The sequence below is a fragment of the Capra hircus genome, chromosome 18, assembly GCF_001704415.2.
Source record: "Capra hircus breed San Clemente chromosome 18, ASM170441v1, whole genome shotgun sequence".
NCBI classification, from domain to species: domain Eukaryota; kingdom Metazoa; phylum Chordata; class Mammalia; order Artiodactyla; family Bovidae; genus Capra; species Capra hircus.
In genome coordinates, this window is record NC_030825.1 from 5,762,467 (window position 1) to 5,782,477 (window position 20,011).

The following is a 20,011-nucleotide window of genomic DNA, read 5'->3' on the forward strand; positions in this document are numbered from 1 at the left end:
AAGCTGAATGCTGAAGAACTGATGCTTTTGAACTGTGGTGTTGGAAAAGACTCTTGAGAGTCTCTTAGACTGTAAGGAGATCCAACCAGTCCATCTTATGGGAAATCAGTCCTGAATAATCATTGGAAGGACTGATGCTGAAACTCCAATACTTTGACCACCTGATGCAAAGAACTGACTCACTGGAAAAGATCCTGATGCTGGGAAAGACTGAAGGTGGGAGGAGAAGGGGACAGCAGAGGATGAGATGGTTGGATGGCATCACCAACTCGATGGACATGAGTTTGAGTAAGCTCTGGGAGTTGGTGATGGCCAGGGAGGCCTGGCGTGCTGCAGTCCATGGGGTCACAGAGTTGGACATGATTAAGAGACTGAACTGCACGACATTTTGATCTCAGAGCTGGTTCATGTCATTGTCCCCAAGTACACTTTATGTTGACTGGAAGCCTGCCCATGACACTTTAAAATGTGTAGCTCCAGAGAGTCAAAGCTGTGATGTGGAAAGCTAGTAGCGGAACAGTACATTTGCTATAAGCCCATGACCCTCAATTCTGGGTAAAACCAGTTAAGAAAGCAAGAAAATAGATCTTTACATTATGTTGAAGGGAGGCCAAACTATACAGTTTTAACCTTCACATGAAACATGAAAGCCTAGCCTGGTTCTCACACACAGTGGTGCCCCACAAATAATGAAAGAGTTTTTCGTTCGGTCACATCTGACTCTTTGCGACCCCATGGACTGTAAGCCGGCCAGGCTCCTCTGTCCATGGGGTTTTCCAGGCAAGAATACTAGAGTGGGTAACCAACCATTTCTCCAGGGGATCTTCCTGGCCCAGGGGTCAAACCTGGGTTTCCTGCACTGCAGGCAGATGATCATCTGAGCCACCAGGAGTTGAAACTCATCTACATATATAAGTTTTTATGATTGATTCTGGCCCACAACTTATAACCTGTCTCCCGGATGCCAGCAGGTGTTAGGCACAAAAGAAGCACACATAAAACCTTAGAATAAACACCCCACTTAGAATCACCTATCACCAACTCCAGAATCCAGGCAGATGTCCGATAGGACTTCCAAAGAGAATTTGCCCAAGCGTATATGTCTGTTAACTGTACTAGGATGAGCAGATAGGACAAAAAGAAACACGATCAGAAGTAAGAGTTGGTACTGGAATGGATTTGACCTCCAAGGGGCAAGGACCTGGGACAAATCTGACCCTAACAGGTGTGGCCACCAAAAGAGCCATCATTTACAGGCACTTTGCGGATGTCAGACACTCTGTTGGGCTTTTGCACTGCATTATCTCAAGAGTCCTCTAACAACTCTGCTGCTGCTGCTAAGTCGCTTCAGTCGTGTCCGACTCTGTGTGACCCCATAGACAGCAGTCCACCAGACTCCCTCGTCCCTGGGATTCTCCAGGCAAGAATACGGGAGTGGGCTGCCATTTCCTTCTCCAGTGCATGAAAGTGAAAAGTGAAAGTGAAGTCTCTCAGTCATGTCCGACTCTTAGTGACCCCATGGACCACAGCCTACCAGGCTCCTCCGTCCATGGGATTTTCCAGGCAAGAGTACTGGAGTGGGGTGCCATCGCCTTCTCCAACTCTAGAATGTGGCTAATTTTTCACAGGAAAAAAAAACCCTGAGAAGAAAGAAGTTGTGCAAGATCACACAGGTGACTGGTAAATGAGTCTAAAATAGAACTTAGACACTCCAACAAAATGTGCGTAAAGACGGCAAGACATCACCTTGTTTTGTATTTACTTTTCATTGAAGTATAGTTGAGTTACAATGTGGTATTCATCTCGGATGCACAGCAAAGTGACTTAGCCATACACACACAATACACATACACATATCTATAACTTTCTCTGTGTGTGTGTGTGTGTGTGTGTGTGTGTGTGTATTCTTTTTCAGATTCTTTTCCATTACAGGTTATTATAAGATACTGAATAGTTTCTGGTGCCATAAGTAGGTCCTTGTTGTTTATTTATTTTATATATAGCAGTGTGTATCTATTAATCCCAAACTCCCAACTGATCCCTCCCCACTTCCCCCTTTGGTAACCATACCTTTGTTCTCTGTGTCTGGAGATCACTTTCTTTTTGGTGTGGGCAAACACATTATTGGCCTCCTTTGCTGATCCTCTCTTTTCCTAGCTATGTCTCTTTTTTTCCTTCATATTCAAAGCATGGGTAAAAATAGCTGGTTCTCTCCCATCCCATGAGTCTTGCGGAAAATCTGTTACCACCAGAGCTGGGCATTCATGCCCCCAAAGCAGATTTCCAGTTAAAAATAGGAACCCCTGGCTCTATCTCTGTCTGGTGGGATCCCACCTCAATTAAAGCTGGGTGGGTGGCAGCGGTTCAAGGACCTCCATTGTGCCAGGCCACTCCCTGGGCTGCTACGAAACGGCTTCCACTTTACTATCAGCTTAACTGTCTCCAGAAGTATCACAGCTTACTCTGAAGATTCCACGGTGCAGTCATCCTTTGTCAGCCAACAAAACAAAGTCTTGGTGCCTCCCAGAAAAAACCAAACTGTTAATAGATGGGTCTTTGTTTCCCGCACCCCCATCCAAAGCAGAAAACAAAACACAACAGGAAGAACCATTAAAATGGACAAATGCCAAATTCTCACTAGTCACCAAGGAAAACCTTCTCAGAATCAAGGTCAGCAGGTGTTAGGCATAAAAGAAGCACACGTAAAACCTTAGAATAAATACCCCACTTACAGCCACCTATTACTAACTCCAGAATGCAGTGCAGTGGAGTTGCATCACGCACGCACCTCAGACAGACGTTTCAAGTCCAGGTGCTCCAGGTAAAGAAATCCGCTCACTTATCTCCACTTTCTAGGACCACCCATTCCCCGCCGCATTCAAACTGGTTCCTGGCTTCCACTCCCATAGGGGAAAGGGATCCCCAATAGAAATGCAAAGAAAAGGAAAACTAACAAATGTATTATTATTACAGTTTTACAGCCAATGGCCTATAGGACATACAGTTTATATTTTGTTGGTTGGACATGTTAATGTATTCACTGAACGCACAAATGAATATGACTCTCAACTTTAAAAAAAAAATCAGGGACTTCCCTGGTGGTCCAGTGGTTAAGAATCTGCCTTGCAATACAAGGAACCCAGGTTCGTTCCTGGCTGGGGAACTAAAATCCCACATGCCTTGGATGGAGCAACGCGGTCCTGGCGCTACAGCTACTAAAGCCCGCACATCACAACTAGAGTGAAAGGTCCCAGGTGCCACAGTCAAGACCCGAGGCAGCCAACTAACTAAGCTCGCATTTCAACAACACCCAAATCCAGGGGCTCACAGCACCATTATAATGTCTGTGCATCTGGAAGGTCGGGCTTCCCAGGCGTAGTGGTAAAGAATCGGCCTGCCAAGCAGGAGACTCGGGTTCCCTCTCTTATTTGGGAAGATCCTCCCCTAGAGAAGGAAATGGCAATCCACTCCATCCCATGGGCAGAAGAGCCTGGTGGGCTACAGTCCATAGGGTTGCAAAGAGTCAGACACGACTGAGCGACTAAACAACCCCAATCTGGAAGGTCACAGGAGAATTGTGTGTGTAATCACATAGGCTAAAAGACAATATTCCTATAAACCCGCAGAAAGCTGAGTGTAGAATTTAAAGGCTTCTTAAGGTAATTATTTAAACAAATAAATGCCAAGATTAAATACATAAAAGATGAGTATTTGCCAATCACATTATTTGCTTCTCAATGATAATTAAAGCATTCTCTGCCCTTTTCTTTATCCTGTATGAGCAAGAAAGTAACCAAGAATGAAATACACAGCAGTCATCTTATCTTTCACCATCTTATGCCTGTACTAGCCAATCCTTTAGAAACAGACTGTCTGTCTGGCTAAAACAATCTCTGTGAGTCTGTCCTTCACCCCATTCTAAAAAAAGACTAGACTTTGTTTTTAAAAAGTCAATTCCACCCTCAGGAATGGCTACATAATTCGTGGGGGGCGGGGCGGGGAGTGTGCCCAGGGCAAAATGGAAATGAAAGGCCCCTTGTTTAAAAAAGTGATTAAGGATTTCAAGTTGGTGACAACAGAGCATTAAACCAATCACAGGGCCCTTGTGAGCCTCTGAGCCCCAGGTCCCCGGTGACTGCGGGGTCCACATCCACAAAGCCACCTCAGCCCAAGCTTAAGGCTGAGGTTTTGCCGCCTGCGTCAGTTTAAGACACAATGAAAAAGGTTCCAAGTTCTAAACGGCCCTGTGGTCTAATGCTGGCTTTGACCACTCTTCTCAGAGGGAGAATGAATTTGGCAGGTCTGTCTACACCTGAGTGACGATGACCGTCACCTCGACTGCAGACAGCCTGTCCCACCCGAAGCTCTGCAGCAAGGGGACCTCGGGACGACGTACGATAACCACACAGCCCAGATTCTAGGTGCCTCTGAAACAACACGTCATCTGGAAATGCTCATCCCTGTCACTGACATTTATTTTAGAATATTTTCAGCAGTCCTGTCAAGCGCTGTCAGTAACCTTCTTCGGCACTAGTGGAGAACACGGAGACCCCCCGGGTCCTGCAGATGCCACTCCCCAACACTGCTGCCCCCCACCACTGGCGGCATCACAGCACACCATCCCAACGTGGCCCAGAGAACTGTGTGGCCTGGCTGTGAAGTGCACACATTCGGAAAGATCACCAGGAATTCAGTCTACTTAACTGGACTCAGGCCAGAGAATTTTCCAGCCAACTGGCATTGAGTCTCTTAATTTATAGCTGGCAAGCAACCTCCTTAAATGCTTCCAGGTCCACAGTAGAACTGTTTAATGTCTACCTTGAACACACAAACCACCTGACTTCAGACACAACACTCCAGCAGCTCTGACCACAGGGTGCGGAGTGATAAAATTTATAGCTTAAGCTGGAAAACCACAGATGAGGCTGGACTCGACCAGTTCCCCTCCGAAGGAGGGCATGCAGGTTCTGCTCGGGTGCACACGGGTTAAAATAAAGGACACACGGAGTAATCTTTGGTAAATAGCTTGCTTTCACTCCCACTTTTATTCTTTAATATGCAAACTATAAAAGGCCTTCAGACAGCTTCATCTTTGTTTCATCATTGAAGACCTATGTTTTTCTTTTAAAGAAGTTATCCTAATCCTATGAAATTAAAAGACGCTTGCTCCCTGGAAGAAAAGCTGTGACCAACCTAGACAGCATATTAAAAAGCAGAGACATCACTTTGCTGACAAAGGTCCATCTAGTCAAAGCTATGGTTTTTCCAGTGGTCATGTATGGATGTGAGAGTTGGACCATAAAGAAGGCTGAGCACTGAAGAATTGATGCTTTCAAACCATGGGGCTGGAGAAGACTCTTGAGAGTCCCTTGGACTGCGAGGAGATCCAACCAGTCAGTTCTAAAGGAAATCAATCCTGAATATTCATTGGAAGGACCGATGCTGAAGCTGAAGCTCCATTACTTTGGCCACCTGATGACTCACTGGAAAAGACCCCCATGCTGGGAAAGATCAAGGGCAGGAGGAGAAGGGGACAACAGAGATTGAGCTGGTTGGATGGCATCACGGACTTGACGGACATGGAGACAGTGAAACTCTTGGTGTGCTACAATCCATGGGGTCACAAAGAGTTGGACATGACTTAGTGACTGAACAACAAACCCTCCCGTGGAAACTAAAGAGTTATAGTTAGGTTCTAAAGACCAGCTTTTTATTTAGTGCAGGCTTGGAAGCGTATTTCTCATCTTCAATAATGTAATAATGTACCTGATAGCTTTAAAAAATAATAATAGCCATACTTATGGTGTTTATGCCAGGCAAAGCATTGTACAGCATTATCTCTTTTACAATTAATAATGACACCATGAGGAAGGCACAGTGCTATTAATACCCTAGTCTTGTAGATGAACGCAGCTAGAAAGTAGAAACCGGAGAAGGCAATGGCAACCCACTCCAGTACTCTTCCCCTGGATGGAGGAGCCTGGTAGGCTGTAGTCCATGGGGTCACTAAAGGTCACTGAAGTGACTTATTAGCAGCAGCAGTAAGTAGCAACATGGGGAACTCAAGTTTCTGATACTGCATGACTCGCAAACTTGACCTCTTAACTCTCAAGACACTGCACCTCCAGCTCTGAAATGTCCTATCTAGGATTCTAATTTAAAATTCTCAAGACTGGAGGAACACTGAAAAGATATTGTCACTGGGATCCAATAACATGCTCTAACACATACATTGTGCTATCGGGTTCCAATCTGAAAATGTCGCTTCTTGAAGATGCTAATATCTGAGTTAAGGATTTGTGATTTTTAATATCCTCAATCCATTTCCCCATTCATTTACAGAAATGTTTGTTTTAAATACCGTTTCAACAGCTGAAATTCAACCAACTTTACAGATCGACCCCTTCTGATGATGGATTTCACAGTACGTTACATGTTGCCTAAGTCAGAGGAGGAATCGTTTTTGTGGTGTGAGTTCATGATTCTGTATGATCCTGTGAGTTTCTGGGAAGCCTCGTGATGTGAAAAATCAGCCAGTTGCCCCCAGCTTCTTGTTTGCTTCAAAGCCTGAAGAACACGAGCAGGTATCATCTCTGGGATTAGGTGTGAGTGAGTCGGATTTGACAGGACGGAGCACCACAAAGACCCCGACCGGGGCCTTGGAAGTCCATCTACGAGGCGGCTTCAAAGGTGTGGGCTGACACACTGAACCTCGACTCATCCACATTCCTGGGAGTTTAGGGGAGAGAAAGAGCGCGCTCCAACCTGTCACAGAAGTATTTGCCGCGAATTAACCGGAGGCCCACCCTTCAAACAGCGAACGGCAACCCGGGGAGAAGTGATGCGGCATCTCGGGAGCACGTCTGGCTCGTCCTCCAGAGCCTCGGGTTCCCCGTCATCTGGTCTCTATTAGTCCTCCACCGCTTCCCGGCCTCTCTCCTGAGCCGTGGCTTCACTCCGTCCCTGCTCCTTGGCTAATCTCTCTCCCCGACACTGATTCTATCCCGAGGCACATCTTTGCTCATCTCGGCCCCTGCCCCGTGGGGGAAGGGGTGCAGACAGCAGGGTCATGAGGAAGGAGCTGGATGAGAAGGGACGTCCCTGGCCATGACGCTCCCACACCGTCAACTCGGTGATCAACGTGTCCGTCCACCTGGTCTCCCCCCAACCCACCCATCATCGCCTTTGGCCAAAGAGTGGAGGAAGTTGTTTATGGTAGTAATTTTCTTGAGATGTCTTTTTCTGCCTTGAAACTGGCCTGTGGTTAACCTATTTCTCACTTGCTGTCGTTACAAACGCTGCTGTAGGGGTCAGCGGCACTCTCCCTCGGTACATGATTAATTGGGAATGGGCTTTCAAAGAGTTAAACACTCCCTTCTGGCCTCTTAACAGAGAGGGGAATAAAAAACCCTTAAGGTGAAGGAGAGCTTTTCTTTTTAAGACCTTTTTTTCCAAAAAAAAAAAAAAGGAATGCTGTACAAATACAGATGATCATATTTCAGTCTTAGACTAGCAACCCGTGTTATCATGTCAGCCTAAATCACTGTTTATCAGACGGGGATGAAGTTACTTTATAATGAAACACTCATGATGAATTTCCTCACCTACCCTCCAACTTCACGACAGTTTGATGGAGAATGTGACTCATTCGTTGTTGTGTGTGCTTGTGTGTGACTGCGTGTGAGAGAGAAACACAGACGGAGAAACAGAATAAAGCAGAGGAAGAAGAGAGGGGAGAGGCAGCTGGGAGGGAAGAGGGGGGCCGAGGGGGCGCAGGGGCAGGGTTGGGGGAGAGAGCTAGCATGCAACAGCTAATGAAACAGCTGATCTTCAGTCACTTCTACAGAGCGTTATCATCTCTAAGTTGACACCTTCATTAATCATGAAAAATAGAGAATTTTTGTTTTAATTCTCATTGCCAAGGCCCTTTAAAATTATATACTAAACGGGCCTTTTGCATTGTACTTAAACAAAGGACAAAATTACCGACTTTATGTTACCTATATCTCAATCTCGAAGTGGAAAAACATGAAGTTTTCAGCCATACTCCAAATGCCCAGCACATATATATATATATAATATATATACATACATACATATACACAGATATATATACACACACATACATACATATATATATATAATTTGTGTACATATGTATATATGGGCTTCCCTAGTGGCTCAGATGGTAAAGAATCTGCCTGCAATGCAGGAGATCTGGGTTCAATCCCTGAGTCAAGAAGATCCCCTGGAGAAGGGAATGGCAACCCACTCCACTATTCTTGCCTGGAGAATCTCATGGACAGAGGACCCTGGTGGGCTACAAGTCTGAGGGGTTGCAAAGAGTCAGACATGACTGAGCAACTAACATTTTCACTTTTCACATATATATGTATGTATACACACACACACACTTCAGATTAAATGATTATTTTTCAACAAAGGGAGGTGTCAATTTCAACTCTGAACTTTGGTTTTCATATTTATACCATGTCAGAAATGGTAAGGACCTAACAGAAGCAGAAGATATTAAGAAAAGGTGGCAAGAATATACAGAACTATGCAAAAAAAGATCTTCATGACCCAGATAATCACATGGTGTTAATCACTCACCTAGAGCCAGACATCCTGGAATGCGAAGTCAAGTGGGCCTTAGGAAGCATCACTATAAACAAAGCTACTGGAGGTGATGGAATTCCAGTTGAGCTGTTTCGAATCCTAAAAGATGATGCTGTGAAAGTGCTGCACTCAATGTGCCAGCAAATTTGGAAAACTCAACAGTGGCCACAGGACTGGAAAAGGTCAGTTTTCATTCCAATCCCAAAGAAAGGCAATGCCAGAGAATGCTCAAACTACTGCACAGTTGCACTCATCTCACATGCTAGGAAAGTAATGCTCAAAATTCTCCAAGCCAGGCTTCAACAGTATGTGAATGCAGAACTCCAGATGTTCAAGCTGGATTTAGAAAAGGCAGAGGAGCCAGAGATCAAATTGCCAACATCTGTTGGATCATCGAAAAAGCAAGAGACTCTGTGGATCACAACAAATTGTGGAAAATTCTTAAAGAGATGGGAATAGCAGACCACCTGACGTGCCTCCTGAGAAACCTATTTGCAGGTCAGGAAGCAACAGTTAGAACTGGACATGAACAACAGACTGGTTTCAAATCGAGAAAGGAGTATGTCAAGGCTGTATATTGTCACCCTGCTTATTTAACTTATATGCAGAGTACATCATGAGAAATGCTGGGCTGGAAGAAGCACAAGCTGGAATCAAGATTACTGGGAGAAACATCAATAACCTCAGATACGCAGATGAAACCACCCTTATGGCAGAAAGCAAAGAAGAACTAAAGAGCCTCTTCATGAAAGTGAAATAAGAGAGTGAAAAAGTTGGCTTAAAACTCAGCATTCAGAAACTAAGATCATGGCATCTGGTCCCATCACTTCATGGCAAATAGATGGGGAAACAGTGGAAACAGTGTCAGACTTTATTTTTCTGGGCTCCAAAATCACTGCAGATGGTGACTGCAGCCAGGAAATTAAAAGACTCTTGCTCCTTGGAAGAAAAGTTATGACCAGTCTAGACAGCATATTAGAAAGCAGAAACATTACTTTGCCAACAAAAGTGCGTCTAGTCAAAGCTATGGTTTTCCCAGTGGTCATGTGTGGATGTGAGAGTTGGACTATAAAGAAAGCTGAGTACTGAAGAATTGATGCTCTTGAACTGTGGTGTTGGAGAAGACTCTTGAGAGTCCCTTGGAGTACAGGGAGATCCAACCAGTCCATGCTAAAGGAAATCAGTCCTGAATATTCATTGGAAGGACTGATGCTGACACTGAAACTCCAATACTTTGGCCACCTGATGTGAAGAACTGACTCACTGGAAAAAACCCTGATGCTGGGAAAGATTGAAGGTGGGAGAAGAAGGGGACGACAGAGGATGAGATAGTTGGATGGCATCATCGACTCAATGGACATGTGTTTGAGTAAACTCTGGGAGTTTGTGAAGGACAGGGAGGCCTGGTGCATTGCAGTCCATGGGGTTGCAGAGAGTGGGACACGACTGAGCAACTGAACTGAACCACTTCAAAATATAATTCCTTATACAAGACACACACACAGAGAATTTAGCTATGTGGGGTGCACAAGTAACAAAGATCCAGTTTTCCTTGTGTTCTCAAACCTAGCCAAAAAAATAGGGTAGGTCCATATATAATATACTGAAAACTACTGAAATATAAGCTGACTTTTCTACGTTTGAGATGACTAATGAGTGCACTAGTTCAATAAGAAATTCCTTAGACTCTATGCCAGACCCATGCTGTGGGGGATAAGCGGACATACAGAAAGACATGGAAATTATCTAGTTTATAATAGCTGTGTCTGTAGTGATCTCAGAAAGTGTGCAGTTGCCAAATCAATATTGATTTCTTTCTGATCTGGGGTGTGCATGTGTATGGGTTGTTTTCCCCTGGCTGAGGCAGAAATAGGATCATGAAAATGAACTCCGTTTCTCCAAGTCATTTACATGTAATACATGTATATTTGTACTTTGAAATAAAAATTTGATTGATGGACTTAAATAATGCCTAAAATATTTAAGAACTCAGACAATCATATAAATCCTTAATTGTCCTTAGGAATTTCCTCTTGGCCACCAAGGAAATCAAGAAGGCCAGCACAGTCTAAACTGACGTCCACCTGTTGCAAACGGTGGACCCTGTGGGATCTGGGTTCCAAGGAGAATGAAGATTCTTTCCAAGAGACCATCTGAAAATGGGGCAGGCACGTGATTCAATGATAAAAGTGAAAGTCTGTTTTCCATTTAAACTGAGCTTCACTCTGAAGGCATTCCATAAAGTTCTGACATATAAAGATAACCAGAAGCAGGGGACACTTCTATTTGATGTCAGGCCATGCACTTATTTCTTGGGGTTCACTGACAGCAGTCAGTCTTTCCCAGGACTATATTACTCCTGCTGTGTACCAGGAAACACCCAGAAATAAGTGAAAAGATCTAGTTAATCCCCTACCCTGGAAGGGCAAGTTGCTGTTCCCTCAGATCAAGGTGAGTCAACTGTGAGCTAACTGGTCAGCAAGTTTTTATGCGTAAATTATTTACTTTGGGAAAGGCAAGCCTTTTAGAAAGCAGATTGATTCCTCAAATGCAACTGAAGAGATCAGATTTCAATACTTTGAATGCTTTTCACTGTACTTAACTTTCAATGGTACAGTTCTAAGACTAGTCCTAACAGATGAGGAAATCCAGTGGTTTTTAAAATGTGTACCGCAGAAGCATTTCAGAGAACTTCAGATTATGATGGTTGTTTGGGACAGAAATAGGGAGGAGAGGCTGGCCCTGTCACTCTTGACTTGGGTCAGAGAAAGTCACCTGTCACTTGATTCATTTGCTGTCTCCATGGATGATTTTTCAACTTGGAAAGAAGATTCTACTCTTTAAATGAATGAATGAATTTTCTCATCAGATGTCATTCATTAACTTTTTTTTTTTTTTTTCTGAGTGCCTGAGCTGGAATCAAGATTGCTGGGAGAAATATCAATAATCTCAGATATGCAGATGACACCACCCTTATGGCAGAAAGTGAAGAGGAACTCAAAAGTCTCTTTATGAAAGTGAAAGAGGAGAGTGAAAAGTTGGCTTAAAACTCAACATTCAGAAAACGTAGATCATGGCATCCGGTCCCATCACTTCATGGGAAATAGATGGGGCAACAGTGGAAACAGCGTCAGACTTTATTTTTGGGGGCTCCAAAATCACTGCAGATGGTGACTGCAGCCATGAAATTAAAAGATGCTTACCCCTTGGAAGAAAAGTTATGATCAACCTAGATAGCATATTCAAAAGCAGAGACATTAGTTTGCCAACAAAGGTCCGTCTAGTCAAGGCTACGATTTTTCCAATAGTCATGTATGGATGTTAGAGTTGGACTGTGAAGAAGGCTGAGTGCCGAAGAATTGATGCTTTTGGACTGTGGTATTGGAGAAGACTCTTGAGAGTCCCTTGGACTACAAGGAGATCCAACCAGTGCATTCTGAAGGAGATCAGCCCTGGGATTTCTTTGGAAGGAATGATGCTAAAGCTGAAACTCTGGTTTACCTTGGCCACCTCATGCAAAGAGTTGACTCATTGGAGAAGACTTTGACGCTGGGAGGGATTGGGGGCAGGAGGGGAAGGGGACGACCGAGGATGAGATGGCTGGATGGCATCACTGACTCAATGGACGTGAGTCTGAGTGAACTTTGGGAGTTGGTGATGGACAGGGAGCCCTGGCGTGCTGCAATTCATGGGGTCACAAAGAGTCGGACACGACTGAGCGACTGAACTGAACTGAACTGATGTTCTAGATACTACGCTGACTATGGAAGCTACAAAGATCTCTCAGCAATAGAGGGTTTCAGGTGCTTAGAAGTGCTTCAGGATAGTGCTACAGGACAGAGCAGAGGATATTAGTTTAGCCTGGGGAAATTATTTCCCAGAGTATCATAAACTATCATCAGACAGTTTAAGTGCCTCATGCAGAGTAACACAGTAGTATCAGAGGGACCTGTATCACCAACAGTTTAAAGAGGTGCTTCCTGTTCAAACTCACGTTGCTTCAAAAAGAATGAGACTCACATACCAAAACTCACTCTTTACATTCCTTAAAGACCTGCAACTATAATGATTTGGCGACATGTTCAGTTCAGTTCAGTCACTCGGTTGTGTCCAACTCTTTGCAATCCCATGGACTGCAGCAAGCCAGGCCTCCCTGTCCATCACCAACTCCCAGAGTTTACTCAAAGTCATGTCCATTGAGTCCGTGATGCCATCCAACCATCTCATCGTCTGTTGTCCCTTTCTCCTCCTGCCTTCAATCTTTCCCAGCATCAGGGTCTTTTCCAATGAGTCAGCTCTTCGCATCATGTGGCCAAAGTATTGGAGTTTCAGCTTCAGCATGAGTCCTTCCAATGAATATTCAGGACTGATTTCCTTTAGGATGGACTAGTTGGATCTCCTTGTTGTCCAAGGGACTCTCAAGAGTCTTTCTCAACACCACAGTTCAAAAGCATCAATTCTTCAGTGCTCAGCTTGCTTTTTGGTCCAACTCTGACATCCACACATGACCACTGGAAAAACCATAGCTTTGACTAGACATGATTTATGTCTTAAACATTTATGTATCTCCAATGTCTATATAGGGCTGGGCAGTGAATGGGCACGCAACAGGAAGTTTAGTGTTTTTGTTTTTTTTTTTAAGTCAGACACTGAGAGGAAATAAACAGAGGAATATTGCTTTGAAGGTAGCTACCTAAATCAATACATGCCAAGGTAGCTGAAGATAGGAGTTAGCTAAGATATTGAGAGGATCTGATTAACATAAATGAATGAGATATAAAGAGGGACGTTATCCTTACACTGTCATCTTCTTGTTTTTTGGCAAACACACCCTTCTGCTGAGTTTTACACTATGGTAAGAGCTTAGTGACCATGCAGTCATTTTAAGAGGCCAAGAGAGAAAGCGCTTTCTTTCACAGACTTGTACTTTCTGTGGGTAGGTCAGTCGGTAAAGAATCTGTCTGCAATGCAGGAGACCTGGGTTCGATCCCTGGGTTGGGAAGATCCCCTGGAGAAGGAAATGGCAACCCACCCCAGTATCCTTGCCTAGAAAATCTCATGGACAGAGGAACCTGGTGGATTGCAGTCCATGGGGTCGCAAAGAGTCGGGCATGACTGAGCGACTAACACACACTTTCTGTGGGTAGAACAGCATTTTCCATTTTGTTAGGTTCCCACACTTCGATTTCAGCATCCCATGGGATTGTAAAACACATTCAACAATTCATATTGGAGTGAACATATTTTTGGCTCCAGAAGTATTCATTTTGATTCAATTCATAGTTGCATGGAAAGGCATATGAACTTGAACTTCCTTTCTTTAAAGAAGATGGCCGTGGATGGATGACTTGGAGACTGATACATGGTCTAGCTTTAGAAAATGTAATTTATTGCTTATTGTGAGTTTTCCAGTTTTTAGAATCACTGTGTTCTATCAGTCTTGGAGAGGCATGAGCATGTGATAAAAACTGACCTCAAATTTGACCATATTCTTCTGAGAGCAATAACGTACAATTTAAATATTATAGTCATTAACCCAAATTCTTTTAAAAGATAAAATAGATATAATACTAGGTTACTGAGTTGGATTTTTAAAAATAGTTGCTAGTTTTGAATGAAACCATGCCTCCTTTAAAGAATACAAGCAAGGCATGACCAATTAATCATACAAGTTTCCCTATGGATTATTTTCAGACAAGCCACATTCCAAGCACATCAACTGGATCTTTCACTGAATCTATAAGCAGAATGTGTACATAAAGCTGTTGTAAAAACAATAGCTAGGCGAATGTGACCTTACTGCATTGTGGTAAAACTACCATTTTGTATTACTAGAGATCTTTAGTTTTAATCGCATTTATATAGTAATGAAATTTTAGAAAACCATGCATACCCAGTTGAATCTGGGAAAGGCTTTATGTCTTATAATTGTATTTAGATCAGCCCAATTTTTCCCCTTACATTTTGGTTTCCACCCGCACCCAAGGATCTGTCTGTATTTGCGAGGACAATCCAGCTGTTTTTGTTGGTTTGTTTTTTAGCCATGCCCTGAGGCTGCTAGGATCTCAGTTCCCCAACCAGGGATTGAACCTGGGCTCTCAGCAGTGAGAACATGGAATTCTAACCACTGGATGACCAGGAATTCTATGTATTTGCAAGGAGATAGATGATATAGCTGACTGCTCTTGTAGAACTCCATCACCAATGAAGATCATTCTTTTCATTTCTCAAAAATAGCCACAAATCATTAGGAAAATGTTTAGACCCAGTGAACAGTCCAAAGATTTAGTTTTAATCAGAATTAAATAACAGAGATAAATGAGATAAGAAGGGATGCTTAAATTAAGCAAAGCACAAATAAAAATTCTCAGCTTGAGGCTGGCATAGTATTCAGTGACAATGTGTCCATCATCTGTTTAATTTGATCAACACAGACAATGACAGGGGACATTCAGGTTCTAAAGATGAAAGTCAGAAGGAGCTCTGTGATTCTGCTTTGCACTTTCCATCACTTCTTGTCTCATTCTTTGTTGTGGTTTTCCTGAAGATAACTTATGGTTAACAGCAAACCTTAAATTACAGACAGAACTGTGAAAACCTACCGGAAGGGCTTTGTAATTATGAAGAAAATTGGACAGAGAAACAACAACAAAAAGTGGTTGCTTGTCATTAAGCAGGAAAACACGTGTTTCTCGTGAGGAATCATCTGGACTCGGTTCCGGTCGCTGGTGGCAGAAGCTGTGAGAGGTACCCACCTTCTGATTCAGTAATTTTCTAGCCACAGAACTTGGTTTGTGTACATTTGCTTAGAGATGGATCAAAGGCTTCATGGTAAAACTTAGGAAGCCATGTTGCTCTAAAACGGATTCCTTGCAAGCTAAATATATCTTTAAAGAAAATATACCTTTCCTAAAGAAAAGACATTGGCTGCTCAGATGCTTGATAGAAAAGAAAACAAACATATCCATCTAAAAAATTAGGACTGAAAAACAAGTCTCAAAGTCTTTAACCAGAAAGTTCAATTCCTATGCCTTCCATGTAATTACAGGCTGATTTCAGGGGCTGGATTCATTGTTGAACTCCAAACTACCCTAAGATAAAACCAGTTTGATTTGGGGTTCCTAATTTCATCTTCTGAAATAAAAGACCTGACAGCGCTATGTCAAAAACACCAAAAAACCCTATCAAAAAATGGAGAGATCGAAAGTGACATTTCTCCATAGAAAACATACAGATCATCAAAAAGCACAAGGAAAAATGCTCCACATTTAATTATCAGAGAAATGCAAACCAAAAGTACAATGGGCTATCACATTATACCAGTCAGAAAGGCCATCACCAAAAAATCTACAGAAAGTAAATGCTGGAGAGTGTGTGGAGAAATGAGAATGCCCCTGCACTGCTGGTGGGAATGTGAATTGGCACAACCACTATGGAGAACAGTATGCAGTTCACTTAAAACACTAAAACAGAGCTACCACATGACACAGCAGTCCCACTCCTGGGCATTTGTCTGGAGAAAACCATTACTCCAAAAAGACACACGCACCCCAACCTTCTCTGCAGCGCTATTTACAAAAGCCAAGGCACGAAACAATCTCAATGCCCACTGACAGAGGCATGGTACATATAAACAGCGGGATATTCATCACAAAAAAGAGTGAAATAATGCCACTTGCAGCAACAGCAACATGGATTGACCAAACGATGATCGTGTAAGTCAGGTAGGTCAGGCTGAGAAAGGCAAATGTCGTATGCTATCACTTATACGTGTCAACTTTAAAAAACGATGTGAGTGAACTTATTTACATATCAGGAACAGATTTACAGATTTAGAGAATGAACTTATAGTCATCAGCGGGGAGTGTGGTGGGGAAGGTTGAGCTGTATGTTTGGGAGTTTGGGATTAACATGCACATACTGCTATATTTAAAATATTCAGAGATACCAATAAGGACCTACTGTATAGCACCGGGGCTTCCCTGATAAATCAGCTGGTAAAGGATCTGCCTGCATTGCAGGAGATCCCAGTTTGATTCCTGGATCGGGAGGATCCCCTGGAGAAGGGATAGGCTACCCACTTCAGTATTCTTGGGCTTCACTTGTGGCTCAGCTGGTAAAGAAAATTATACCACAGGGAACTCTACTCAATACTCTGTAATAACCTAAATGGGAACAGAATCCAAAAAAACACAATAGATATATATATGTATAACTGAAGCGCTTTGCTGTACACCTCAAATTAACACATTGATAATCAACTATACTCCAATAAAAGTAAAGAAATTAAAAATGCATCACATAGCAAAAGCAATAAAAATAAAATAGGTCCTTCCAAGGTGGGGGGAGTTACATGTAGTCATACTTTTAACCTCTTTTTTAATTCATCTTTCTTAGTAAATGTTTTATTAGTACCTGAAATAATAATAATAGAAATAGTTGAATTAACTTGTTTCTTTGATTTTTAAAGAGCAGAGCAATATGACTAGCCTGAGAGCAGATATCATACTCGTAGATGGAAAAGATTTGGACTCCAAGTCAACTCTGCTTTTTTCCTAGCTACGTGAGCTAGGCAAATCTGTTAACATTTCTTCATCACACTTCATTGCTTATTTTTCTGGCAAGTCAGTGAGGCAGGGTTCCTGTCCCAGTTTTGCAAGTGAGAGATTGAAGCTGAATGACTAACGGGAGTGCTTGGTTACCTAAGTCCTCGGTACGTGGTGGCCACAGGGAGTTCTACACACCTCAGACATGCCACATGCCCCTGAAAGCACACGATTGGCCCTGTTTTATAAACTGGAGGAAGCAAACCCGAGATGGGACGAGGACCAAAGACAAAGTCTCCGTGACAATTCTGTTACGGAGTCGTTCGCAGATATGGTGGCTGTTTTCACTCTCCTCATTGTTATCCATTCATTTCTCTTCTCACCTCTAAAGAAAACGGCAGCCAAAAGAGTGAGTTGGCTTGCTCTATAAAACTGTCTTGCTGCTGCTAAGCTGCTTCAGTTGTGTCCGACCGTGTGCGACCCCATAGATGGCAGCCCACCAGGCTCCTCTGTCCACAGGGTTCTCCAGGCAAGAACACTGGAGTGGGCTGCCATTTCCTTCTCCAAAACTGTCTAGCCATCAAGCAAGTGTTCTTTCCACTATGCCACTCTGCCTCCAAGGCCGGTAGATCTATGTGATGAATAACTATGAACAGACTATCCAAACGGCAGACGCAGACAAACTGGAATCATGTAAAAAATGATCCCTGGGATGTTCCTCAGCAAACTGAACAGCCAGGTGGACTGGGAGAAGGCTGGCATCTAAATGTGAAAGTCGGCACGTTCTCCCGGGGACCCACTGGATCCCTCTTCCCCTAAATGAAGGGGCTGTCTTTGCCCTTTGAGCTTTAGCCTGTTAGGATACGGAGTGAACTAGTGGTTCTTTCAGCTAGCTTAAATGGGGGTCGTCACTAGACACGCAGCAAGAGGCAGTGAGAGCCGAATAAAGAGAAGGGGCTTACTTCAAAGACCAGCGTCTCATTGATGGGGCCCGGGGCAGACAGGCATTCAGGGCGGTTGAAGGCACGCTGGTACTCAAACACGGTCCCCGCAAAGGCAAACTCCCCTGGCCAGTCGACGCTCCAGGCCCCTGTGAGGTAATACTTGTGACTGAGGCTTCGGACTGCGAGGTAGCTGGAGGATATCTGCAGCTCCTGGACCTCGATGCTGCGGGCGCCCGCCGGGACGGTGACCACCGGATAATACTCTAAGTGGAGAGAGCAGAACATTTTTGTCATCCACGTCACACGCGGGAGACCCCGTCAGAGAGACGCAGCGGCCCTCCTTACAGAGTGCGGCTCATTTCTACTCCTACGCAGTGAAAACACTCGGTTATTCCATTTTTCAAGTGGTAGGAACACCCGAGAGAGAAAATGATGTACTTTCCCCAAGCACATGCGTGTGGACAGAAGACACACTTCTCTTTTCCTGAACGACAAAGGCCACGAAACTCAAAGATGCTTTTTATTTTTAATCAATAAGTTTCAAAAAAAACTTGGAACTGCCTAGTCTCAACTGTGGTGTGCAGAAGACAGGGCTCAAAGCTCAATTCTACTCAAGATGGTGAGATAACTGCTTCAAGTATGCGTCTTACGTTTTAAGTGTGGACCATCTAAGTTCCATAATACAGGGACTTCCCTGGTGGCCCAGTGGCTAAGACTCTGCACTCCCAATGCAAGGGGCCCAGGTTTGGTCCCTGGTCAGGTAACTAGATCTCACATGCCACAGCTAAGACTGGTACAACCAAATAAATAAATACATATATTTTTTAAAAGTTCCACAATACGTTCTTTGTTTAACAAATACAGGTGTCACAGCATATTGAAGTTGCTCAGCAGAAAGGCATTTGTTGAACACACCTCTGGATGTCTGTATTGCTAAAACTTCTCATCCTCCTTTGCTCTTGCATAAGTAACAATACGTGAACCGACAACTTCCAGATGTTCAAGACAGATTTAGAAAAGGCAGAGGAACCAGAGATCAGATTGCCAACATCCACTGGATCATCGAAAAAGCAAGAGAATTCCAGAAAAATATCTGCTTCATTGACTACGCTAAAGCCTTTGACTGTGTGGATCACAACAAACTGTAGAAAATTCTTAGAGAGATGGGAATAGCAGAACACCTGACCTGCCTCCTGAGAAATCCGTATGCAGGTCAAGAAGCAACAGTTAGAACTGGACATGGAACAATAGACTGGTTCAAAATTGGGAAAGGAGTACATCAAGGCTGTATATTGTCATCCTGCTTATTTAACTTACATGCAGAGTATATAATGCGAAATGCTGGGCTGGATGAAGCACAAGCTGGAATCAAGACTGCCGGGAGAAATATCAATAACCTCAGGTATGCAGATGACACCACCCTTATGGCAGAAAGTGAAGACGTACTAAAGAACTTCTTAATGAAGGGGAAAGAGGAGAGTGAAAAAGCTGGCTTAAAACTCAATATTCAAAAAACAAAGATCATAGCATCTGGTCCCATCACTTCATGGCAAAGAGATGGGAAAAACTGGAAACAGTTATAGACTTTATTTTCTTGGGTTCCAAAATCACTGCAGATGGTGACTGAAGACATGAAATTAAAAGACACTTGCTGCTTGGAAGAAAAGTTATGACCAACCTAGACAGCATATTAAAAAGCAGAGACATTGCCAACAAAGGTCCATCTAGTCAAAGCAATGGTTTTTCCAGTAGTCATGTCTGGATGTGAGAGTTGGACTATAAAGAAAGCTGAGCACTAAAGAATTGATTCTTTTAAACTGTGGTGTTGAAGAGACTCTTGAGTGTCCCTTGGACTGCAAGAAGATCCAACCAGTCCATGCTAAAGGAAATTAGTCCTGAATA

General features: G+C 43.4%; 1 protein-coding gene across 1 annotated transcript in view; it reads right to left on the minus strand.

Moving 5' to 3' along the window:
- ADAMTS18 (ADAM metallopeptidase with thrombospondin type 1 motif 18) overlaps window positions 1–20,011 on the minus strand; it is a 145,930-nt gene that overhangs the window by 23,075 nt on the left and 102,844 nt on the right. The window contains exon 14 of the mRNA XM_018061740.1: window positions 18,128–18,372. Within this exon, the coding sequence (XP_017917229.1) occupies window positions 18,128–18,372 (245 nt within the window). The remainder of the gene's footprint in view (window positions 1–18,127; window positions 18,373–20,011) is intronic.